We start from the raw sequence: 15,577 nt of genomic DNA on the forward strand, positions 1-15,577 counted from the left end.
TAACCCCCTCTAGATTGTAAGCTCCTTTGAGCCTCCTCACCGGTTGTTTCTGTAACTCAAATTGTTATGTTATATACTACTTGTTTGTCTACACATTGTACATCGCTATGGAATATGATGGCGCTCTAGCAAACAATAAAGAACAATAATGAGAAACGTAGAGGAGTTGTGATGCACTTTTTTCTCATGATGTCATAGCTGTTTCAGAAGGGTCCTTGTTATCTTTTGTCTCTTTAAGTGCAAATTGTTTCCCATTGTACAGCTCTGTGGAATATGCTGGCGCTATATAAATCAATCAATAAAAATAACACCCGGATAATACGGTATATCGAGTATTCATGTCCCCGCGATGTTTGCCTTGGCCAGTAGCCCAACGCAGTGAAACGGTCTATACTTAAAATAACATTTTTAATGGCATGGCGTACCTCAGAAATAAATCATGCAGAGCGAGATATATATATATATATATACACCGGTATATGCTGTATATATATTAATTTGATGAGTGGCAGCATTGAATGGACGTGTCCTATATTTAAATCTGTATAATGGTTTAGATTGTAAGCTCACGAGCAGGCCCCTTGGACGCCCACCATTCTTGCTATGAAAGTATCATATATTAGCGCTTAATAAATAAAGCATAACAATAATAATAATTATTCATATATATATCTGCATACAGAAGTATTTGAACCCATGCTGAGTAAATGCTGCTGAAGAAAGCACAGAGTTGAGAATCCCAATGATATTGGGTCTACTCCCATCAGTCTCAGACAATCACCCCATGCAAAAAGAACCCCATAATTCTCTAGATTGTAAGCTCCTTTGAGCAGGGTCCGCTTTACCTGCTGTTTCTGTAAGCCAAATTGCTATGTCCTGTTTACCCATTGTACAGCGCTATGGACTATGATGACGCTATATAAATGAATAAAAAATAATACTATTATTATTATTATGTTGTTGTATTAAATAATAATAATAATAATTCCTTTGCGTACTTCTTGTTGCCTGAGCGTGATGGGAGTTTCTCTTTGTAATGTTACCAGGTTTAATGTTTGTTTGCCATTAGTAACAGTGATGGCATCCGTGGGATGGCTGCAGGTAGTGCTGGGATTACTCAGAGTTACAATGTATCAGCCGCCCGTCAGCTCGTGGCTCTGAGATGCTGCTGTCTGGAGGAGGAGCTGCTTCCTGCAGGCTTAGCCTCACTCTGGGAGGAGCAGTCCGGGAGCAGCTGAGTTCAGTTAAAATGTTGGTCAGCGCAGGATCATTGAGTCAGATGGAGATGTGAGTCTGGGGCAGGAGGACCTGAGCTTGAGGACTATGCTGATGCTGGACGCCGAGGACTGGCGCAGGTCTGGCTTATGGTTAGGAACCCCCTTAACCTTTGTATAAGAGAGAACAAAGAAAGATTGAGATCAGGAAGCGTTGGCTGTCTGCTCTCCTCCATGCTGCTTACCAGCCCAGCATCAGGAGAGATGGAGGCTCATTAACCCTTTACAGCGAAGGGCTCCAGACTTGTGTGTCTGACACAAGTCAGAAGGTCCTACCCAAGATCGGTAAGGACTACCAACCAAGCGTTGGATTTGTTGGATTTCTTTGACCTCTGGCACATCTTTTTTGCCACCCCTGACCTTATGCAATAAGGGTAGGGTGTAACCGGTAATTGGAAGAATTGATCACCCGGGGAGAATTGTTGCTAGCCGATTCTTCAAGACCGTTTCTGATATAGGATAATAGGTCGTCTTCTTGGGAGCCCTGGATTTCGCGTGAGGTGACCGAGTCATGGATGAATATTTTACGGAGGTAAGAGCAAAAATAACTTTGGTTTCATCAGACCCCGTGTGGCTATTGGGTGATGGGGAGGAGAGTGGTCTTCAGAGCACATGTTCTGCAGCACTTTGTATGATTGATTGGCGCGATCCATTAATTGATTCCTCAATATACTCCGCCATTTGTCTGAGAAACTATAAATATGCTATTTAATGGGGTAGCCACGTTTCCCGATTTGATGGCCGTGACGTAGGGACAGAAGGGCGATGTACAGCAGCTAGAAGCGCACCCAGAGGTCATGCTAATAACAAGGATTTGTAGATGGGTATCCATCACTTGCCCAAACTGACCACTTCGGTCTCATGTTGTACTGACACTCGGCTTACCCCTGTCTGAGGGTTATGGGAGTGCAGGTCAATAGGAGGTAACTGCCTTAATGAGACCTAATTGAATTTTCTCGAATTGGTCCCCCCCCAGTCCATTTTCAGAGTAATAAGCCAGCAGCTACCCTGGAGGTCGCAGGGTCAACGTTCTTGGGCAAAAGAGGTCTTGATGTTTTTTTCGGGTGTGACTGCACACTCGGTGTCCTCCTGCGGTTATTGGCCCGCGTTTATCGCAGAGGTGAATTAGTAATTTAGCAGCAATGGGAATATGTTAAGAAAAATGCTGACTCTGCCATCGCGGCTTCCTTACAGGGGCGGCTTATCCACCCTCCGCCCCGGGTGCGGGATAACCGAGTAACCTCATCATTTGGAACGAGGCTGTTCTGCTGGAACTTCCTCTCCTCTGCAAACTGGGATGACCCCAGGCTTGCGGCACGACCCAAGCGTTGGTGGGGTACGCTGTGACCTGGGGGTACGAGAACACATTGTACGTGTTGTGGCCACGATCCGTTCCTGTGCTATTGGCCCTCTTTATATAAAGCCACCAGAATAACACTTAATGCCAGACTCTATTGTTCTACGTGGCCGCTTCGGGGAAAGAGCTGACACTTGGCGAAATGAATGGTTACTCATACACCGGCGGATCAGAGACGTGATGTGAAGTCTCTGGAACTTAAGACCCATTTTAAACGGGCGTATGGTCTTGGCCAACATGGAGAAGGGACCTCCATCAGCCTCACCTGAAGGTGACAGAGACTCACAAAAGGTTCTGTCTGGATGATGCAGAAGATTCCATAAGGTCTTTGCTGTCCTCCTGCAGTGCAGCATTGTCTGTCCTGTCTATTAATTGCCAGGGCTAGGAAGAAGTCCTTTTATCTCCTTTCTTCGCCTGCTCTTGTCTCCTTTCCTCCCCCCCACTGACCGTGAAGAATAATGCTTTGTTCATCCTGTTATGTTCACCGGTCTCCTTTCTTGACATCCGACGTTATTCTCTTTCGATGGGGAAACAATTGAAATGTTCTCTCCTGGAGGCAATCATTCTGTTTCCCCGCGTGGCAGACGTGGCCGGCAGCGCAGGAAATCGAGTTTAACTTTAATCTTCGCCGGTTACTTTTGGGTTCCATCCTTTATTTTTGTCCATTAATGATCACGTCTGTTATCTTAGACCAACATCACGTAACACGACGGCCATAGAGCTTCCCGTACATCGCTGGGAAAGAACGTTTCTTTGATGAGTAGACAAAAGGAGCATAAAAGAGGAGTCTGAGCTGATTGCAGCAACTTTGGGGGGGAAATCTACTTTTTTAATCAGTGAAACTGCCTTGATTTGGTTCATTCCCTGAAACCCCTGTGCTAAGGGCAGCTTTAACCTCTCGAGTCCGAGAGAGGCTCTCACAGCCTACGGGTCATTGATCTTTTAAAGGTCGATACATGTTGCATGTCGTGGTATGTTTTATGGGATTAGCGAGTAAAACCCACCGAGTAAAAGGTTACTTAGAATTGTAGGGATTTGTTGAAATAAAACTAATCAAAACTTTAAATTATTTTCTGCCGGGAAATCCTTTACATTGGATGTTAAGATTTAATTCAAGGGCACCCAAGGAGCTGTCTAGATGGCTCCACGCTTGTGCGCCCTGTTTTTGGATCTAATGGTTGTGTCGTTGGGGTTACTTTGTGTCGCGTTATGGGCCAAATAAACCCAAAATGTTAATTTTTGTCAACTATAGCGCCCAAGTGTCCCAATTTAAAAGGGAAAGTCCCTTCTCTACGAGTGCGGAATGTTTGCCGCGTATCAGTTTTCTACAGCCATAAATTTCTTGTTCACCAAGAAGCTTTGCTTGCCCCCTAAATCCTGCCCCCCCCCAAACTATAGGGGCCCATGTCCATCAGCCATGGAGCCATCTTGGAATGCTTCTAGGTGTGTAAGGACGGAGAACAAGATTCTCTGGGATTATTCTTCATGCGTTACTTGGAAAGCAAGTTGCCTCTCGAAGGGTAATAAGGGCTTCCAGTATTCTATCCCTAATTTATAGAAATGCCCCATCCCCCGACTTATGAGCGGTAAAGACTCCCCGCGCATCTTCATCGCGTGCTTCGTGGATGGTGGCCTTCATCTGTGAAGCCGGAAGATGCAACAAATGTGTGGGAAACGCGCCGGGGATCCGAATGCAGAGTCTGAAGGCTGCTCTCATCACTACAACCGCCGGCGGGACGTTCTTGATGACCGGACCTTTCCGCTGTAACTATGGTGATAAGACCACTTTTAAAAATTGCCCCAGAACCCTTTTATACATACCCCCCGTTGTCTGGTCTTCCATAACCCCCTTAGATCCGACCTATTTCCTGTAAGTTTAAGGGCACGATGAACTAAACTCTTGTATCTTTGGGGGGGGGGTCCGGGGGTCTAACGATATACGAGGAACGGAGCTTCTCTATTTCTGACCGGCCATCTTTCTTTATTCGTATTTCACGTGATGACGAACGATGAGATCCCTCGCTGGACAAATATTTGGCCGCATTCCGGAAGCGACCAGATGTCCTTCCTGGTTTTTATTGGTAGCGACTCAACATTCTCGCTATACGTTACTTACGTACGTTCTAAATGAACTAATACTGGTTGTCGTGGAAACCTTGACTTGGTATTTATAGTGAGTCACCTGAATTCAAGCAGGTGACCGTCTTGGATTCAGGAGCCGTATGCAGATCCCCTGTATACTTAAATTCCCTCACTGTATTACCCTTTACCACCTCTGCTGGGAGGCTGTTCCACTTATCTACCACCCTTTCGATAAAGTAAGACTTCCTTACAATGTTTCCATCTGTTTTTAGCAGTGAGTTTGGGTCATTTGTTCCCATTTATAACTTAACATGCTAACTGTGCTTAATGAAGGACTTCTCGTTTGTTTATAGCGCCAGCAGATTCCGTAGCGCTGTCAGAATGGGGGAGGGGGGGTTATCAATCTGACAATAAGATGAACGCATGCTAAGCATACTGGTCAAGAAGCTTACAATCTTATTACTTTTTAATTAAAAGCTTACACTGGTCGGGTACACAAAGCTGTGCGTCGGCATACCTACCGAGTGTCCCATGTTTTTGGTGGCCAGGGGTAGTTTTTTGGTTTTGCAGGTGGTGGGGATCCTGGGCTGGGAGCAAGTTATTATTTATTATTTTCAGATGCTTTAAGGGGTTAAATAGCCGTTCGCTTTACAGGGGAAGTTGCCCGTTAGCCTTACGTTGGCAATCGTGCCCCGCCGCTCCCTCTCCATACAATCTATTTCTGGAACCAATGATTATGCATCCAGGCTGAACACGCTCACACTCACACTCACACTGGCCGAGAAATGGTTAATGAGATTACATTGCATTTGCCCCTGGAGAATACATCTCTCTTTGCAGTTCTGATTCCCCCAGGAAATTGCCCCCCCCTTCTTTTTTTTTTTTTTTTTTCTGCTCCCATCCCCCGGGCTCTCTGTTCCATTAGCTGAGTTCTGCTTCATATCGACTTCATATATAATTCATTCCGTGTTTAGATTCGGGAAACAGCATCTGGAGCGCTGTATCTGCCCCTGCCCCCCCCCCCCCGTATACGTACCTGCGGATCGCTGTATTCCCCCCCCCCCCCCCCGTGGCCCTTTCACTGGCTTTTTGGTTTCCAGTTGGTGTCCTTAATTGTCTTGGTTGGAGAGGAAAGGGTTATTTTGTATCAGACCTGCGGCTTTTGGTGGCAAATCTAGCATAAAAATGCCCTCTCAAAGCATTGGGGGGGGGTCATGTTGCCCCTTAAAATTGGGTCCATCTTGCACCCCCCCCCCCACCCACCCAGGACCTTCCAGCGTGGGGGGCAGTCAGCTCGTGTGTATGTATAATATATAATATAAATACGCTGCTATTCTTGTCCGGCTTCCTCGTTCTGTACCCAACGATCTGTACCAACTACAACAAAAGATTGCAATAACTGCCCCTCCTTGGCGCACGTTATTGCCCCCCCTGTCCATCCCACCCTCGTATTACGTCAGCTCTATTGTCTCCGTGTGAATGGCTTTTATTTGAGGTTATTCGTTCTGCCTCCTTTCCAGGAAGCCTCATCCTCCTCGTAAACTCCCATCACTCCGCGCCGCATGTTTCCTTCGCCTGCTGCCGATCTGGAATGCGGAGACGGGCACAGCAGGGGTAGTTGCTGAGTCAGTGGAAGGAAATGGGGGGGGGGGGGGTGATTATTGCCTAGAAAGACATGACTGGGGTCGGATCTCGGGGGAGGCGGTGCGTGTGGTCGGGCTCTACCCCTTTGTAAGGGCAGATTTTTCATGTCTCAGGAAGTGGTCAACAAGCTTTACATCTTTATCGTGGCCAAATCAGGACTGTCCTGAGCAATGTGGGACAGTAGGGAGTAATATTTTGTATATGTGATTATTTTATATCATGCCCCCCAAAACATTTCAGGGGTCCAACTTGGGGCGCTTGTGTTGGGGGGGGGGGGTGTTTGCCCAGGAATTAGTGGCCCCGTGGAGGCTACAAGAACTGGCCGGTCATTCGGGGAGGAATAAATCTTACCATCAGCGCTGGAGCTTTCCTGTCCTTGGGAGAAAAGATCAAGCGGGATGATGAGCGAGACCCCTGCGTCACATCAAAGGAGTTACGGGGGGGGGGGGTAGACGAGGCTGTTACAGGGGCGGGGGGCTGGTTCTGTGCTCTCCCCCCTCTCCAACAAAGCCTGAGAAGAACCCGGGCGTTCGGCTGAAAGATGTGAAGCTCTTGGGGTCGTCGCCCCGTTTGTTTAGGCGGACTCTGTCCCTTTTCCCATCTTTTAATGAACCCGCATAATGGGGGTTAACCTGTTTAGAGAGTGACTGCATAGCAGCTGCATGACGTGCCGTTAAAGGGTTAACGACTCTCGGGGTCGTCTCGTTAAGGATGTTCCCGGGATGTAAAGATCTGGCAACGAAATCGGGATTGTGGTCAACAAGCTCTACATCTTTATTGTGGCAAAATCAGGATTTGTAGTATAGATTGTAAGCTTTTGAGCCGAGTCCTCTTTACCCAACGGGAGCCGGAGACGCCAAGAAGCAGCTGAAGGACGCTGAGCGTCAGACTCGTTAATAATAAAAATAATGCTAACAATGCAGTAATATTTTATTTGTTTTTATTAGCATTAGTAGTATTTGTATTTTCTATTTTTCGTAGCATTCTTTTATTTATTAATAGCACCAACAATTCCCGCAGCGCTTCTTACAGTCCCTACATTCATAGAGCGTGACTAAGCTAGAGCTGACAGATTGAGACGATCCTTTGATAAAACACGCAACCCACCCCCCCCCCCCCCGTTCACTTCTTTCTGGCCCTGCTTGTAACCCTGTCTGTAGCATATCTTATAACCCCCTGCTGTTTGTGAGATGGGGTTATTTGTTCTGGTCCCCGTCCCCCCGGACCCCCTGCTGTCATGTCGTGTCATAGGGCGGTAACGAGCGCACCTTCAGTGCCGTCGGTCCCATTTACCAGGGCCCCGGAGGCTTAGATGACGATTGAGGGTAATTGGGGATTTTGTTTCCTTGCTCCGGCTGGGAGTGATGGGAATTGGTAAGAGTGAAAGTGCAGCCGACTAGCTCAGAGTGATAGGGGTGTTTGAGGACGCATAACGACTCAGAAAGAGAGATTTCTCTGCGAGAGCCGGGAGACGCCGTCACGCTTCTAAAGAGATTCCCAGAACTTCCGGGACCTCTGCGGTTGGCCCCGTGTGGGCCCCGAGCAGATCTGTCACACGGTACACGTGTGTGTTCAGGCCCCCGTCACCGTGTGACTGCTTTTGACCCGTAACCCGAATCTGTCTTCGGTTCTTAGGTGTGGAGGGGACGGGTGTCCGTTCTTTGGGGTGAAATAACGAGGAGCTGACAGTCCATTCACACATCTGACGGGCAGCCTTTACGTTTTGGCACCCGGGCCCCGCCGCCCGGGGTGACTTATTATGTTTTTGAGAATGTGGCGTGTATTGGGGGACTCTATTCACACCGCTCCGTGATGTCTGGGGCCCGAATTGGCCGCGTGCGCGCGTCCCGACGTGGGGGAGCGCTGGGGTGGAAACGATTAAATACATAAAGGGATTCAACAAACTACAAGGGGGGGGGGGTAAATTTCAAAGGCGAGGAAATGCTAGAGGACGTAGTCACATGTTATGGGCTTTGATGTACCCGGAGGGTGACGGAGGAGAGGAACAACCCCCCGAGGAGCTACACCATGGGGGTCTCAAACGCGTGGACTGTGCGTACGGCTCCTGAATCCCAAACCAGGAACTCATGAAGGTTTCAGGCTTTTTACAGAAAAATCGGGCAGACTGGACGGCCGAATGGCTCTTACCTGCCCTGAAATTCTTTGTTCTCGATTTAATTCGTGATTAATCACCATTTTTGTGTCTTTTTTTTTTTTTTTTTCTTTCTCTCTCTAGGGGAGCCGTGTGTGGATTGTAAGGAAAGGCGGTCTGCTTCCCGGAACCGTCACGTCCTGCAGCGATGTGGATGTTGTGTTCACGAGCGACTATGGACAGGTGAGTACTGGAGCAGGACTCTAATAGGTCAACCTGATACATACTTGTTGGTTATATTAATGAGCGTAAGCTCCTTTGACCAGTGCCCTCCTCTACTGTCAAGTTGTCTTACATACTACTTATGTCCTGTCTACCCATTGTACATCTCTACGGAATATGATGGCGCTATAGAAAGCAGTAAATAATAATAGCTTTAAATATGTAACCAGCGATACTTCTATTAATTAAAGTGACCGTGTGCTGCGAGACGGGGAGCTGATTGATCTAGCCAACCGCTCCCCCCCCCCCCTCCCCCGGTGCGGAGGTCACCCCAGTGCTAGGCGAGCCAGTGTTGCCCCTACTGGTGACACGGCCTGGACCTCCGGCTTGACAGATGGCATTCCGAGGCTAATGTATACCGAGCCAGCTGTATACAGATGTCTGCCGTGTTATTTTAAGGGATTCTTGGCATTCCGCGCGATGACCCGCCGCCCCGTCCCGTGTTAAGGCGGCACAGACTCCCACAGTGGGACTTTCAGCTTGTGGCCCCCGTCTCGGGATGCGTCTCTGCCCTGGGGTCTGCGGAAGATACAGGATTGCTCAATGATCCACGCGGTAACCACAGACTGAGATCATACATGGAGGAAACGCATACCTGAGGCGCTTTACATATTAACCCTTTAATAGCCCATCGTGAAGATTCTACGCAGTGACTCCCGAATGGCTCTAATCCCGGTCCTCATGGAAACCTTGACTTGCCGTTATTTAAAGATTGACTTATTTGAGTCACCTGTATTCAAGCAGGGACATCAACCATACTGGTAGCAAAAGACTTATACGTGATTGTCCAAGACTGTGTCACCCTGAGAAACATTAAATCCAGGAGAACCATTAAATATTATACAAAAATGCATAGACCCCAAATGAACGATTCTGACATCGGGTAATAAGCGTGACCTTTTACATTTTAATAGTTTTTTTCTAAACGGTGCCATCTGTTCCGCTTTGATTTGTTCAAAAAATTAGAAAAAATGTTTGTTTTAATATCAGACCAAATTAGTGGGACTTTGATTATGATTTTCGAATGTTCCCCGAACTCCCCTCGTTTCCACGGACTGTTGTATAGCACGGTTGTGATTGGACAATTGTGTTTTTTTTGTTCTAAAATATACATTGTTGTGTAGGATCTACCTGCCTATTGGAACCACAACCATGTATGTTTTAAGAACAAAAGTCTTAATTGTCTGTTCCTTGTTACTATCGGTAGAATGTTGGATCCTCGAAATGGGCTCTGAACCTCCGAATGTTGTCGTTCTTAATCGCCCCCATACCTGTTTTTTTGAGTGTTAGGGGACATCTCTTTTTGGGGTTACCCACCTTTTCAATGTCTCTTCTTTGTTGCAATCTTTTTTTTTTTTTTTATTTGTTATTATTTTTACAAAAAATATCCCGTCTTTTTGATGAAAATATGCAAAAATTTAACCCTTTTTCTTTTTTTTTTTTTTTTTGGGGGGTAAAAAAAACCAGAAGCTTGACCATAAATGAGTCGCTGAGTGATGTCGGCAGCTGACGTCCGGCAGACGTTGTAAATATATGTGTGTTTAGTCTTTATGTTCCAGTTTACTCTAAATAAAAACATCCTCAGGGAGCGGAATTTAATGGAATCTGTATGTAGAGTCGGTAAATTATTGGGCAAGCGTTTCCGTTTTTTAAGCCGTATTATTTATGGTCTTAAAAAGTTACATTTACTGAGTAATCAAGTTTAACTCTCCCACCCCGATTATTTTTAGAGGAAATGCATTTTTGTGGTTTGGTCGGGTTCGTGACATTAAGCGATGAAATAATGTAAATTTCTACAAAAAAAAAAGAGATTTCTATCTGGTTTGGGTGATAAAAAGCAGAGCCCGGCTTCCAGCCGAGGGAATTTAAACAAAACGACTTTACTATCTGGGGTTTAAATGGAAGTTCGGGATCTTTAGGAGGAAGGATTAACCGCTGTGTACACGCTACACGTCTGTGTAATGTCACACGGGGATTCCATGACACGAACACGCTTCTGACATGACGTAACGTGTAGCCGGCAGATCCTTATTCTTACGGCTGGATATGTAGAAATGACCAGAAAATGTTACGTTTCGTAGCTTGAGGTGACGATTCTGAACGTGTAAAAATAATTCCATAGTAAGAATTAATAATAATATCATAAACTTATTTCTAGAAGACTTAAGAAAACCGGTCGCTAAAACAAGGACTAAGGGCTTTGAGGACTAAGGGCTTTGAGGACTAAGGGCTTTGAGAGCCGTTCATGTTTTTCCCCCAAGTGCGTAATATTATTATTGTTAATAATAATAATATTGTTTGTTTTTTATTTTATAAGGCTGTCTTGTACAGCGGGCGATTCCTTTCAAGGGATCCGTGTATAAAGTGGCTATCGAGGCAAAAGGTGATCAGCGTTGACCTCTCTTGCATGCGCCTACCCAGAATCCCTTGCGCAATTTCTTACGACGTTCCTGCTTTGTAGAATTTGGTATTTTAGGGACTTTGTGGTACTTCTCCAAAATTTCCAGAAAAAAGGAACGAAGTCCTCTAATGTATTAACCATAGAAACCTCAGTAGGTTTGTTGTCTGTGTCTGACGGCTAAATACATCATTCATTTATTGTGTTCGTAAAGGCGGTGAAAGCTCGTTTAGGAACCCGAAAGTTAAATAAGCAATTATGAAAAAAGAAAGGAGAACAAAAGACTGAATAGATGAGAAACTTTCAGGCAAGGATAGAATTATTAAGTGAAACAAATGACTTCTGATACTTTGTTGCAATATTTTCCCACCGTAAGCAAACCTGCGCGTTCTTACGACAGACTGCGTCGCGGCCGGTGATCTAGAACAATCATCGGTGCTCACCTTGGCCAATAACCGATAAATCAAGTAGGTTTGAAACGCATGGATGGTTTACGAAACGCGGTTTCTTTTATCAACCATGTTTTATTTAAAATGCAAATTAAAATAGTACTTCTTACTATTATCGACAAATGGACCACGAGCGATGAAAATCGTCTATCGACGGGAATGGTGAACGCGGCAAGATTTATAGAAGTCACTGATTCCTGTATTAAAATATCTGCAATAAAGCCTTAAGTGATGGTTTGGCGAATATTGTAATCTTATTTTCTCATTGTCTATAAGTGGTCACCGTGTGTTCTGTGGCCTTCGAAAAATCTCTTTAATGTCTGCTTCTCATCGGATTTTTTATTTCTTTTTGTGGACCGCCTTGAAGGTGGTCTACGAGGCGTCCGCGAACGACCCAAGGCCTATAATGCGATTCTCTTCTGTCTTCAGGAGTTCGCTCACCCTCGCTCTTCCCTCTCCCGGGAGAATGTCCTCCCGATGCACCGGAGCAGCAGAGATGGCGTGGAGGACATGTCCCTGCTCTCCGACCTGCACGAGGCCGCCATAATGCTCAACCTGCACGTGCGATACCGGAAGGACCTGATCTATGTGAGTAACCGCTTGTTTCCTGCCGATACCGTGTGTGTGTGTGTGTGTGTGTGTGTGTGTGTGTATATATATAATAAACACGCGCACGCACTCCGTTAAGCCATTTAGAGAGTATTGTAAGCAGACGTAGAACAACGTAATCTTCCTGTAATAGGTTTTGTGCAGCTTTTGTTCTGAATTACGCTTCCTTGCGATACAGTAGCATATATTTGGGGGTATTAACACCCCCCACCTCCCAGCATCTTGGCAATGGTGACCCTTTGCTTTGACTGCAGCTTAAGCACGCTGGCTCTTGCGGTATAACAAGAAGGTGCAAAAGATCTCTGTGTGTTATTCCTAGTCTTGTATATATTCGTATGGCACAACAGAATACCCAATAGCTATACATGAGATACACAACTGTTCAAAAGTTTGGGGTCACTGAGCTGTTTTCATGGAAACGAAGTAAACTTCTGGCTGTAACAAATGATGAATTAGTTTTAAACTTGGATCAGCGAACACAACGTGCCATTGGAACACAAGAGAGATGGGAGTGATAAAGGGCCATTGGAACACAGGAGTGATGGGAGTGATAAAGGGCCATTGGAACACAGGAGTGATGGGAGTGATAAAGGGCCATTGGAACACAAGAGAGATGGGAGTGATAAAGGGCCATTGGAACACAGGAGTGATGGGAGTGATAAAGGGCCATTGGAACACAGGAGTGATGGGAGTGATAAAGGGCCATTGGAACACAAGAGAGATGGGAGTGATAAAGGGCCATTGGAACACAGGAGTGATGGGAGTGATAAAGGGCCATTGGAACACAGGAGTGATGGGAGTGATAAAGGGCCTCTGTACGCCTATGAAGAGATTCCATTAAAATCATCCCTTTCCAGCTACAATAGTCATTTACAACATTAACCCCGTCTGCGCTGGATTTCTAAGTGACCCCAAACTTTTGAACGGTGCTGTATGTGTTCTTCCTTGTTCACCAATCCATTAAAACGTTTATAATTTATAGAAGTTTCAATTCAGTTTAAAAGTAACAATTCTTTATCACAGCAACTTTACTTGTTACTTTTACGGGACTTTTCTTCCAGACAAACATAGGCTCCATCTTGGCGTCTGTTAACCCCTATAAGCCCATAGCGGGTTTGTACGACGAGGAAGCCGTGGATCTTTATAGCCGGCACCACTTGGGGGAGCTGCCGCCACATATATTCGCCATCGCCAATGAATGTTACCGCTGCCTATGGAAGAGACACGACAGCCAGTGTGTCCTCATTAGGTGAGACTCTATAACGCTGTCGCCCATGGGCATCCGTTTGTGGGACTACAACTCCCATCAACCTCATGCAGAGAGGTTTTTCCAACGATGGCTGAAGACCCACGCTTTTTAGCCCTATGTGTATGGCGTTAATGTGGTGTAAATGTAACCGTGCAGCCCCTGGACTATTAATTTACCTTTTTGTATTATGTTGTTAAAGGAAGTCTGAAAGGTTCACAATAAAGACTCCGCTTCCTGTGACTTCCGTGCGAATAATAAATCCCCAGGTGGCAGCGCAGCAACTCCACATATAAAACACGTGGCTTCTCTATCTTTACTTCATAAAAGATTCAACGCTTCTAGTTAGAATGCCTGTCACGAGGCGCCGGAGGTAGCCTATTAATGTGTTGCTCCCCTGGCTGGCATTGAAAGGGTTAACTACATACCGATTACCTGCGTTCGAATCTAAACATTTAAATATACACTACGGTTCAAAAGTTTGGGGTCACTAAGAAAAGCTGGCATTTTTGTCCCTTAAAACATGAAATGGATCAGAAATCCAGCGCAGACGGGGTTAATGCTGGAAGCGGCTGATTTTTAATGGAATCTCTTCATAGGCGTACAGAGGCCCTTTATCACTCCCATCACTCCTGCATTTCAATGGCCCTTTATCACTCCCATCACTCCTGGGTTCCAATGGCCCTTTATCACTCCCATCACTCCTGTGTTCCAATTTCTTTTTGTAATTATGTAACAGCCAGAAATTCCTTGTTTTCCATGAAAGCAGATGAGTGACCCCAAACTTTCGGACATATGTGTATTGTCTAGCGTTACTCTTGACGCACATGTAGCTCCTACTGCTTTGGGGGAAATGGGGCGTAAAAGGGCATTTTACTGTTTGTTTGTTTACAGCGGTGAAAGCGGAGCTGGAAAAACAGAAAGCACCAAACTGCTGCTTCAATTCCTGTCGTCGATGAGCCAGACCTCCTCAGAAGGTGGCGGCAAGGAGACCCACGTGGAGGAAGCCATCATGGAGAGCAGGTGAGGGATACGTAATATCTCCGCGGAACGTCCGCGCCTTCGCAGCACTCTTGCATTATCCGCGCACGCCCTGACGTTTCCCGGTTCCTGGGTGACCTTTTTGATTGAATTCTTATTCATGTTTTCTCCCCGCAGCCCGATCCTTGAAGCTTTTGGAAACGCCAAGACCGTGTATAACAATAACTCCAGCCGCTTCGGGAAATTTATCCAACTTCACTTTTCCCAGCAGGGACATATACAGGGAGGCCGAGTGGTGGATTGTATCCTTATCACCAAAACCACACCGGGATCTAGAACGTTAAGATTATTGTAGCTAACGATCTTTGTATTCATTTGTTTAAGAAAATTGTTGTGCAGATCATTTGTCCGTTCATTTAAGTCAACTTGGCCATAAATCTCATTGACCCAGCAATTGGACTACTTGGTGACCTAAGTCGGGGTTCCGGTTAAAATGTAAAATACAATAAAAAAGTATATCTATAGTGTTCTGCCTACAATGTTTCTACTGTCTGTAAGAAAAAGGACTTCATTAGCATATGGGGGACTTCATTAGCATATGGGGGACTTCATTAGCATTGCCTTAATATCTTTAAAGATATTGCACTGATCGGAAAACCAAAAAGCCGTCCAGCGTTCACACACCTGATGAAAGGACCTCTGAGGTCTTCAAAGCTCGAGTGACTTTTCATCTTGCTTTACGAACGTCGAAGGTTCCGCTCGGGGACCGACGCGGCTGCGCACGTTTGTGTTTAAAACCTAAAGCACCAGCCATGGGTCGCTTTGTTAAATGAATTTAATCCTGCCGACGCGTTGCGAAGGTGACGCTTCCCCTTTGAATTTGAGGAAGCTCTCGATATTTGTCCACAAACTAGGAACTAAATAAACTGAACGTACAGACGGATACTCCTCACCTCTGATAATCCGGAAACGCAAAGAGGAAGGGAAATTACTTAATGCATCTGTTACATATATTTTGTGTTTCAGATCACCTTTAAATAGACTGTAAGTTGCAGGAAATTTCTTTTTTTTTTTTTTTAAAAATAAAGGTTTTTCCTTAACTCGGTGACTCTCAGATTTGTTGGAAAAGGTGAGTTATCGTGTTGGGTCTTCCTTGGGGGGGG

The 15,577-nt window shown here is 45.7% G+C and overlaps 1 protein-coding gene across 1 annotated transcript in view; it reads left to right on the plus strand.

The window, feature by feature from the left end:
* The first annotated feature begins 1,785 nt into the window (after nt 1-1,785).
* Nucleotides 1,786-15,577, plus strand: part of LOC149285157 (unconventional myosin-X-like) — a 33,662-nt gene continuing 19,870 nt past the window's right edge. The window contains exons 1-7 of the mRNA XM_089495744.1: nt 1,786-1,806; nt 8,594-8,692; nt 12,008-12,166; nt 13,249-13,436; nt 14,328-14,456; nt 14,592-14,716; nt 15,530-15,543. Of these exons, the coding sequence (XP_089351870.1) occupies nt 1,786-1,806; nt 8,594-8,692; nt 12,008-12,166; nt 13,249-13,436; nt 14,328-14,456; nt 14,592-14,716; nt 15,530-15,543 (735 nt within the window). The remainder of the gene's footprint in view (nt 1,807-8,593; nt 8,693-12,007; nt 12,167-13,248; nt 13,437-14,327; nt 14,457-14,591; nt 14,717-15,529; nt 15,544-15,577) is intronic.

Source organism: Sceloporus occidentalis, unplaced genomic scaffold (assembly GCF_023333645.1).
Source record: "Sceloporus occidentalis isolate IW3139 unplaced genomic scaffold, rSceOcc1.0.p SCAF_83, whole genome shotgun sequence".
In the NCBI taxonomy this organism is placed as follows: domain Eukaryota; kingdom Metazoa; phylum Chordata; class Lepidosauria; order Squamata; family Phrynosomatidae; genus Sceloporus; species Sceloporus occidentalis.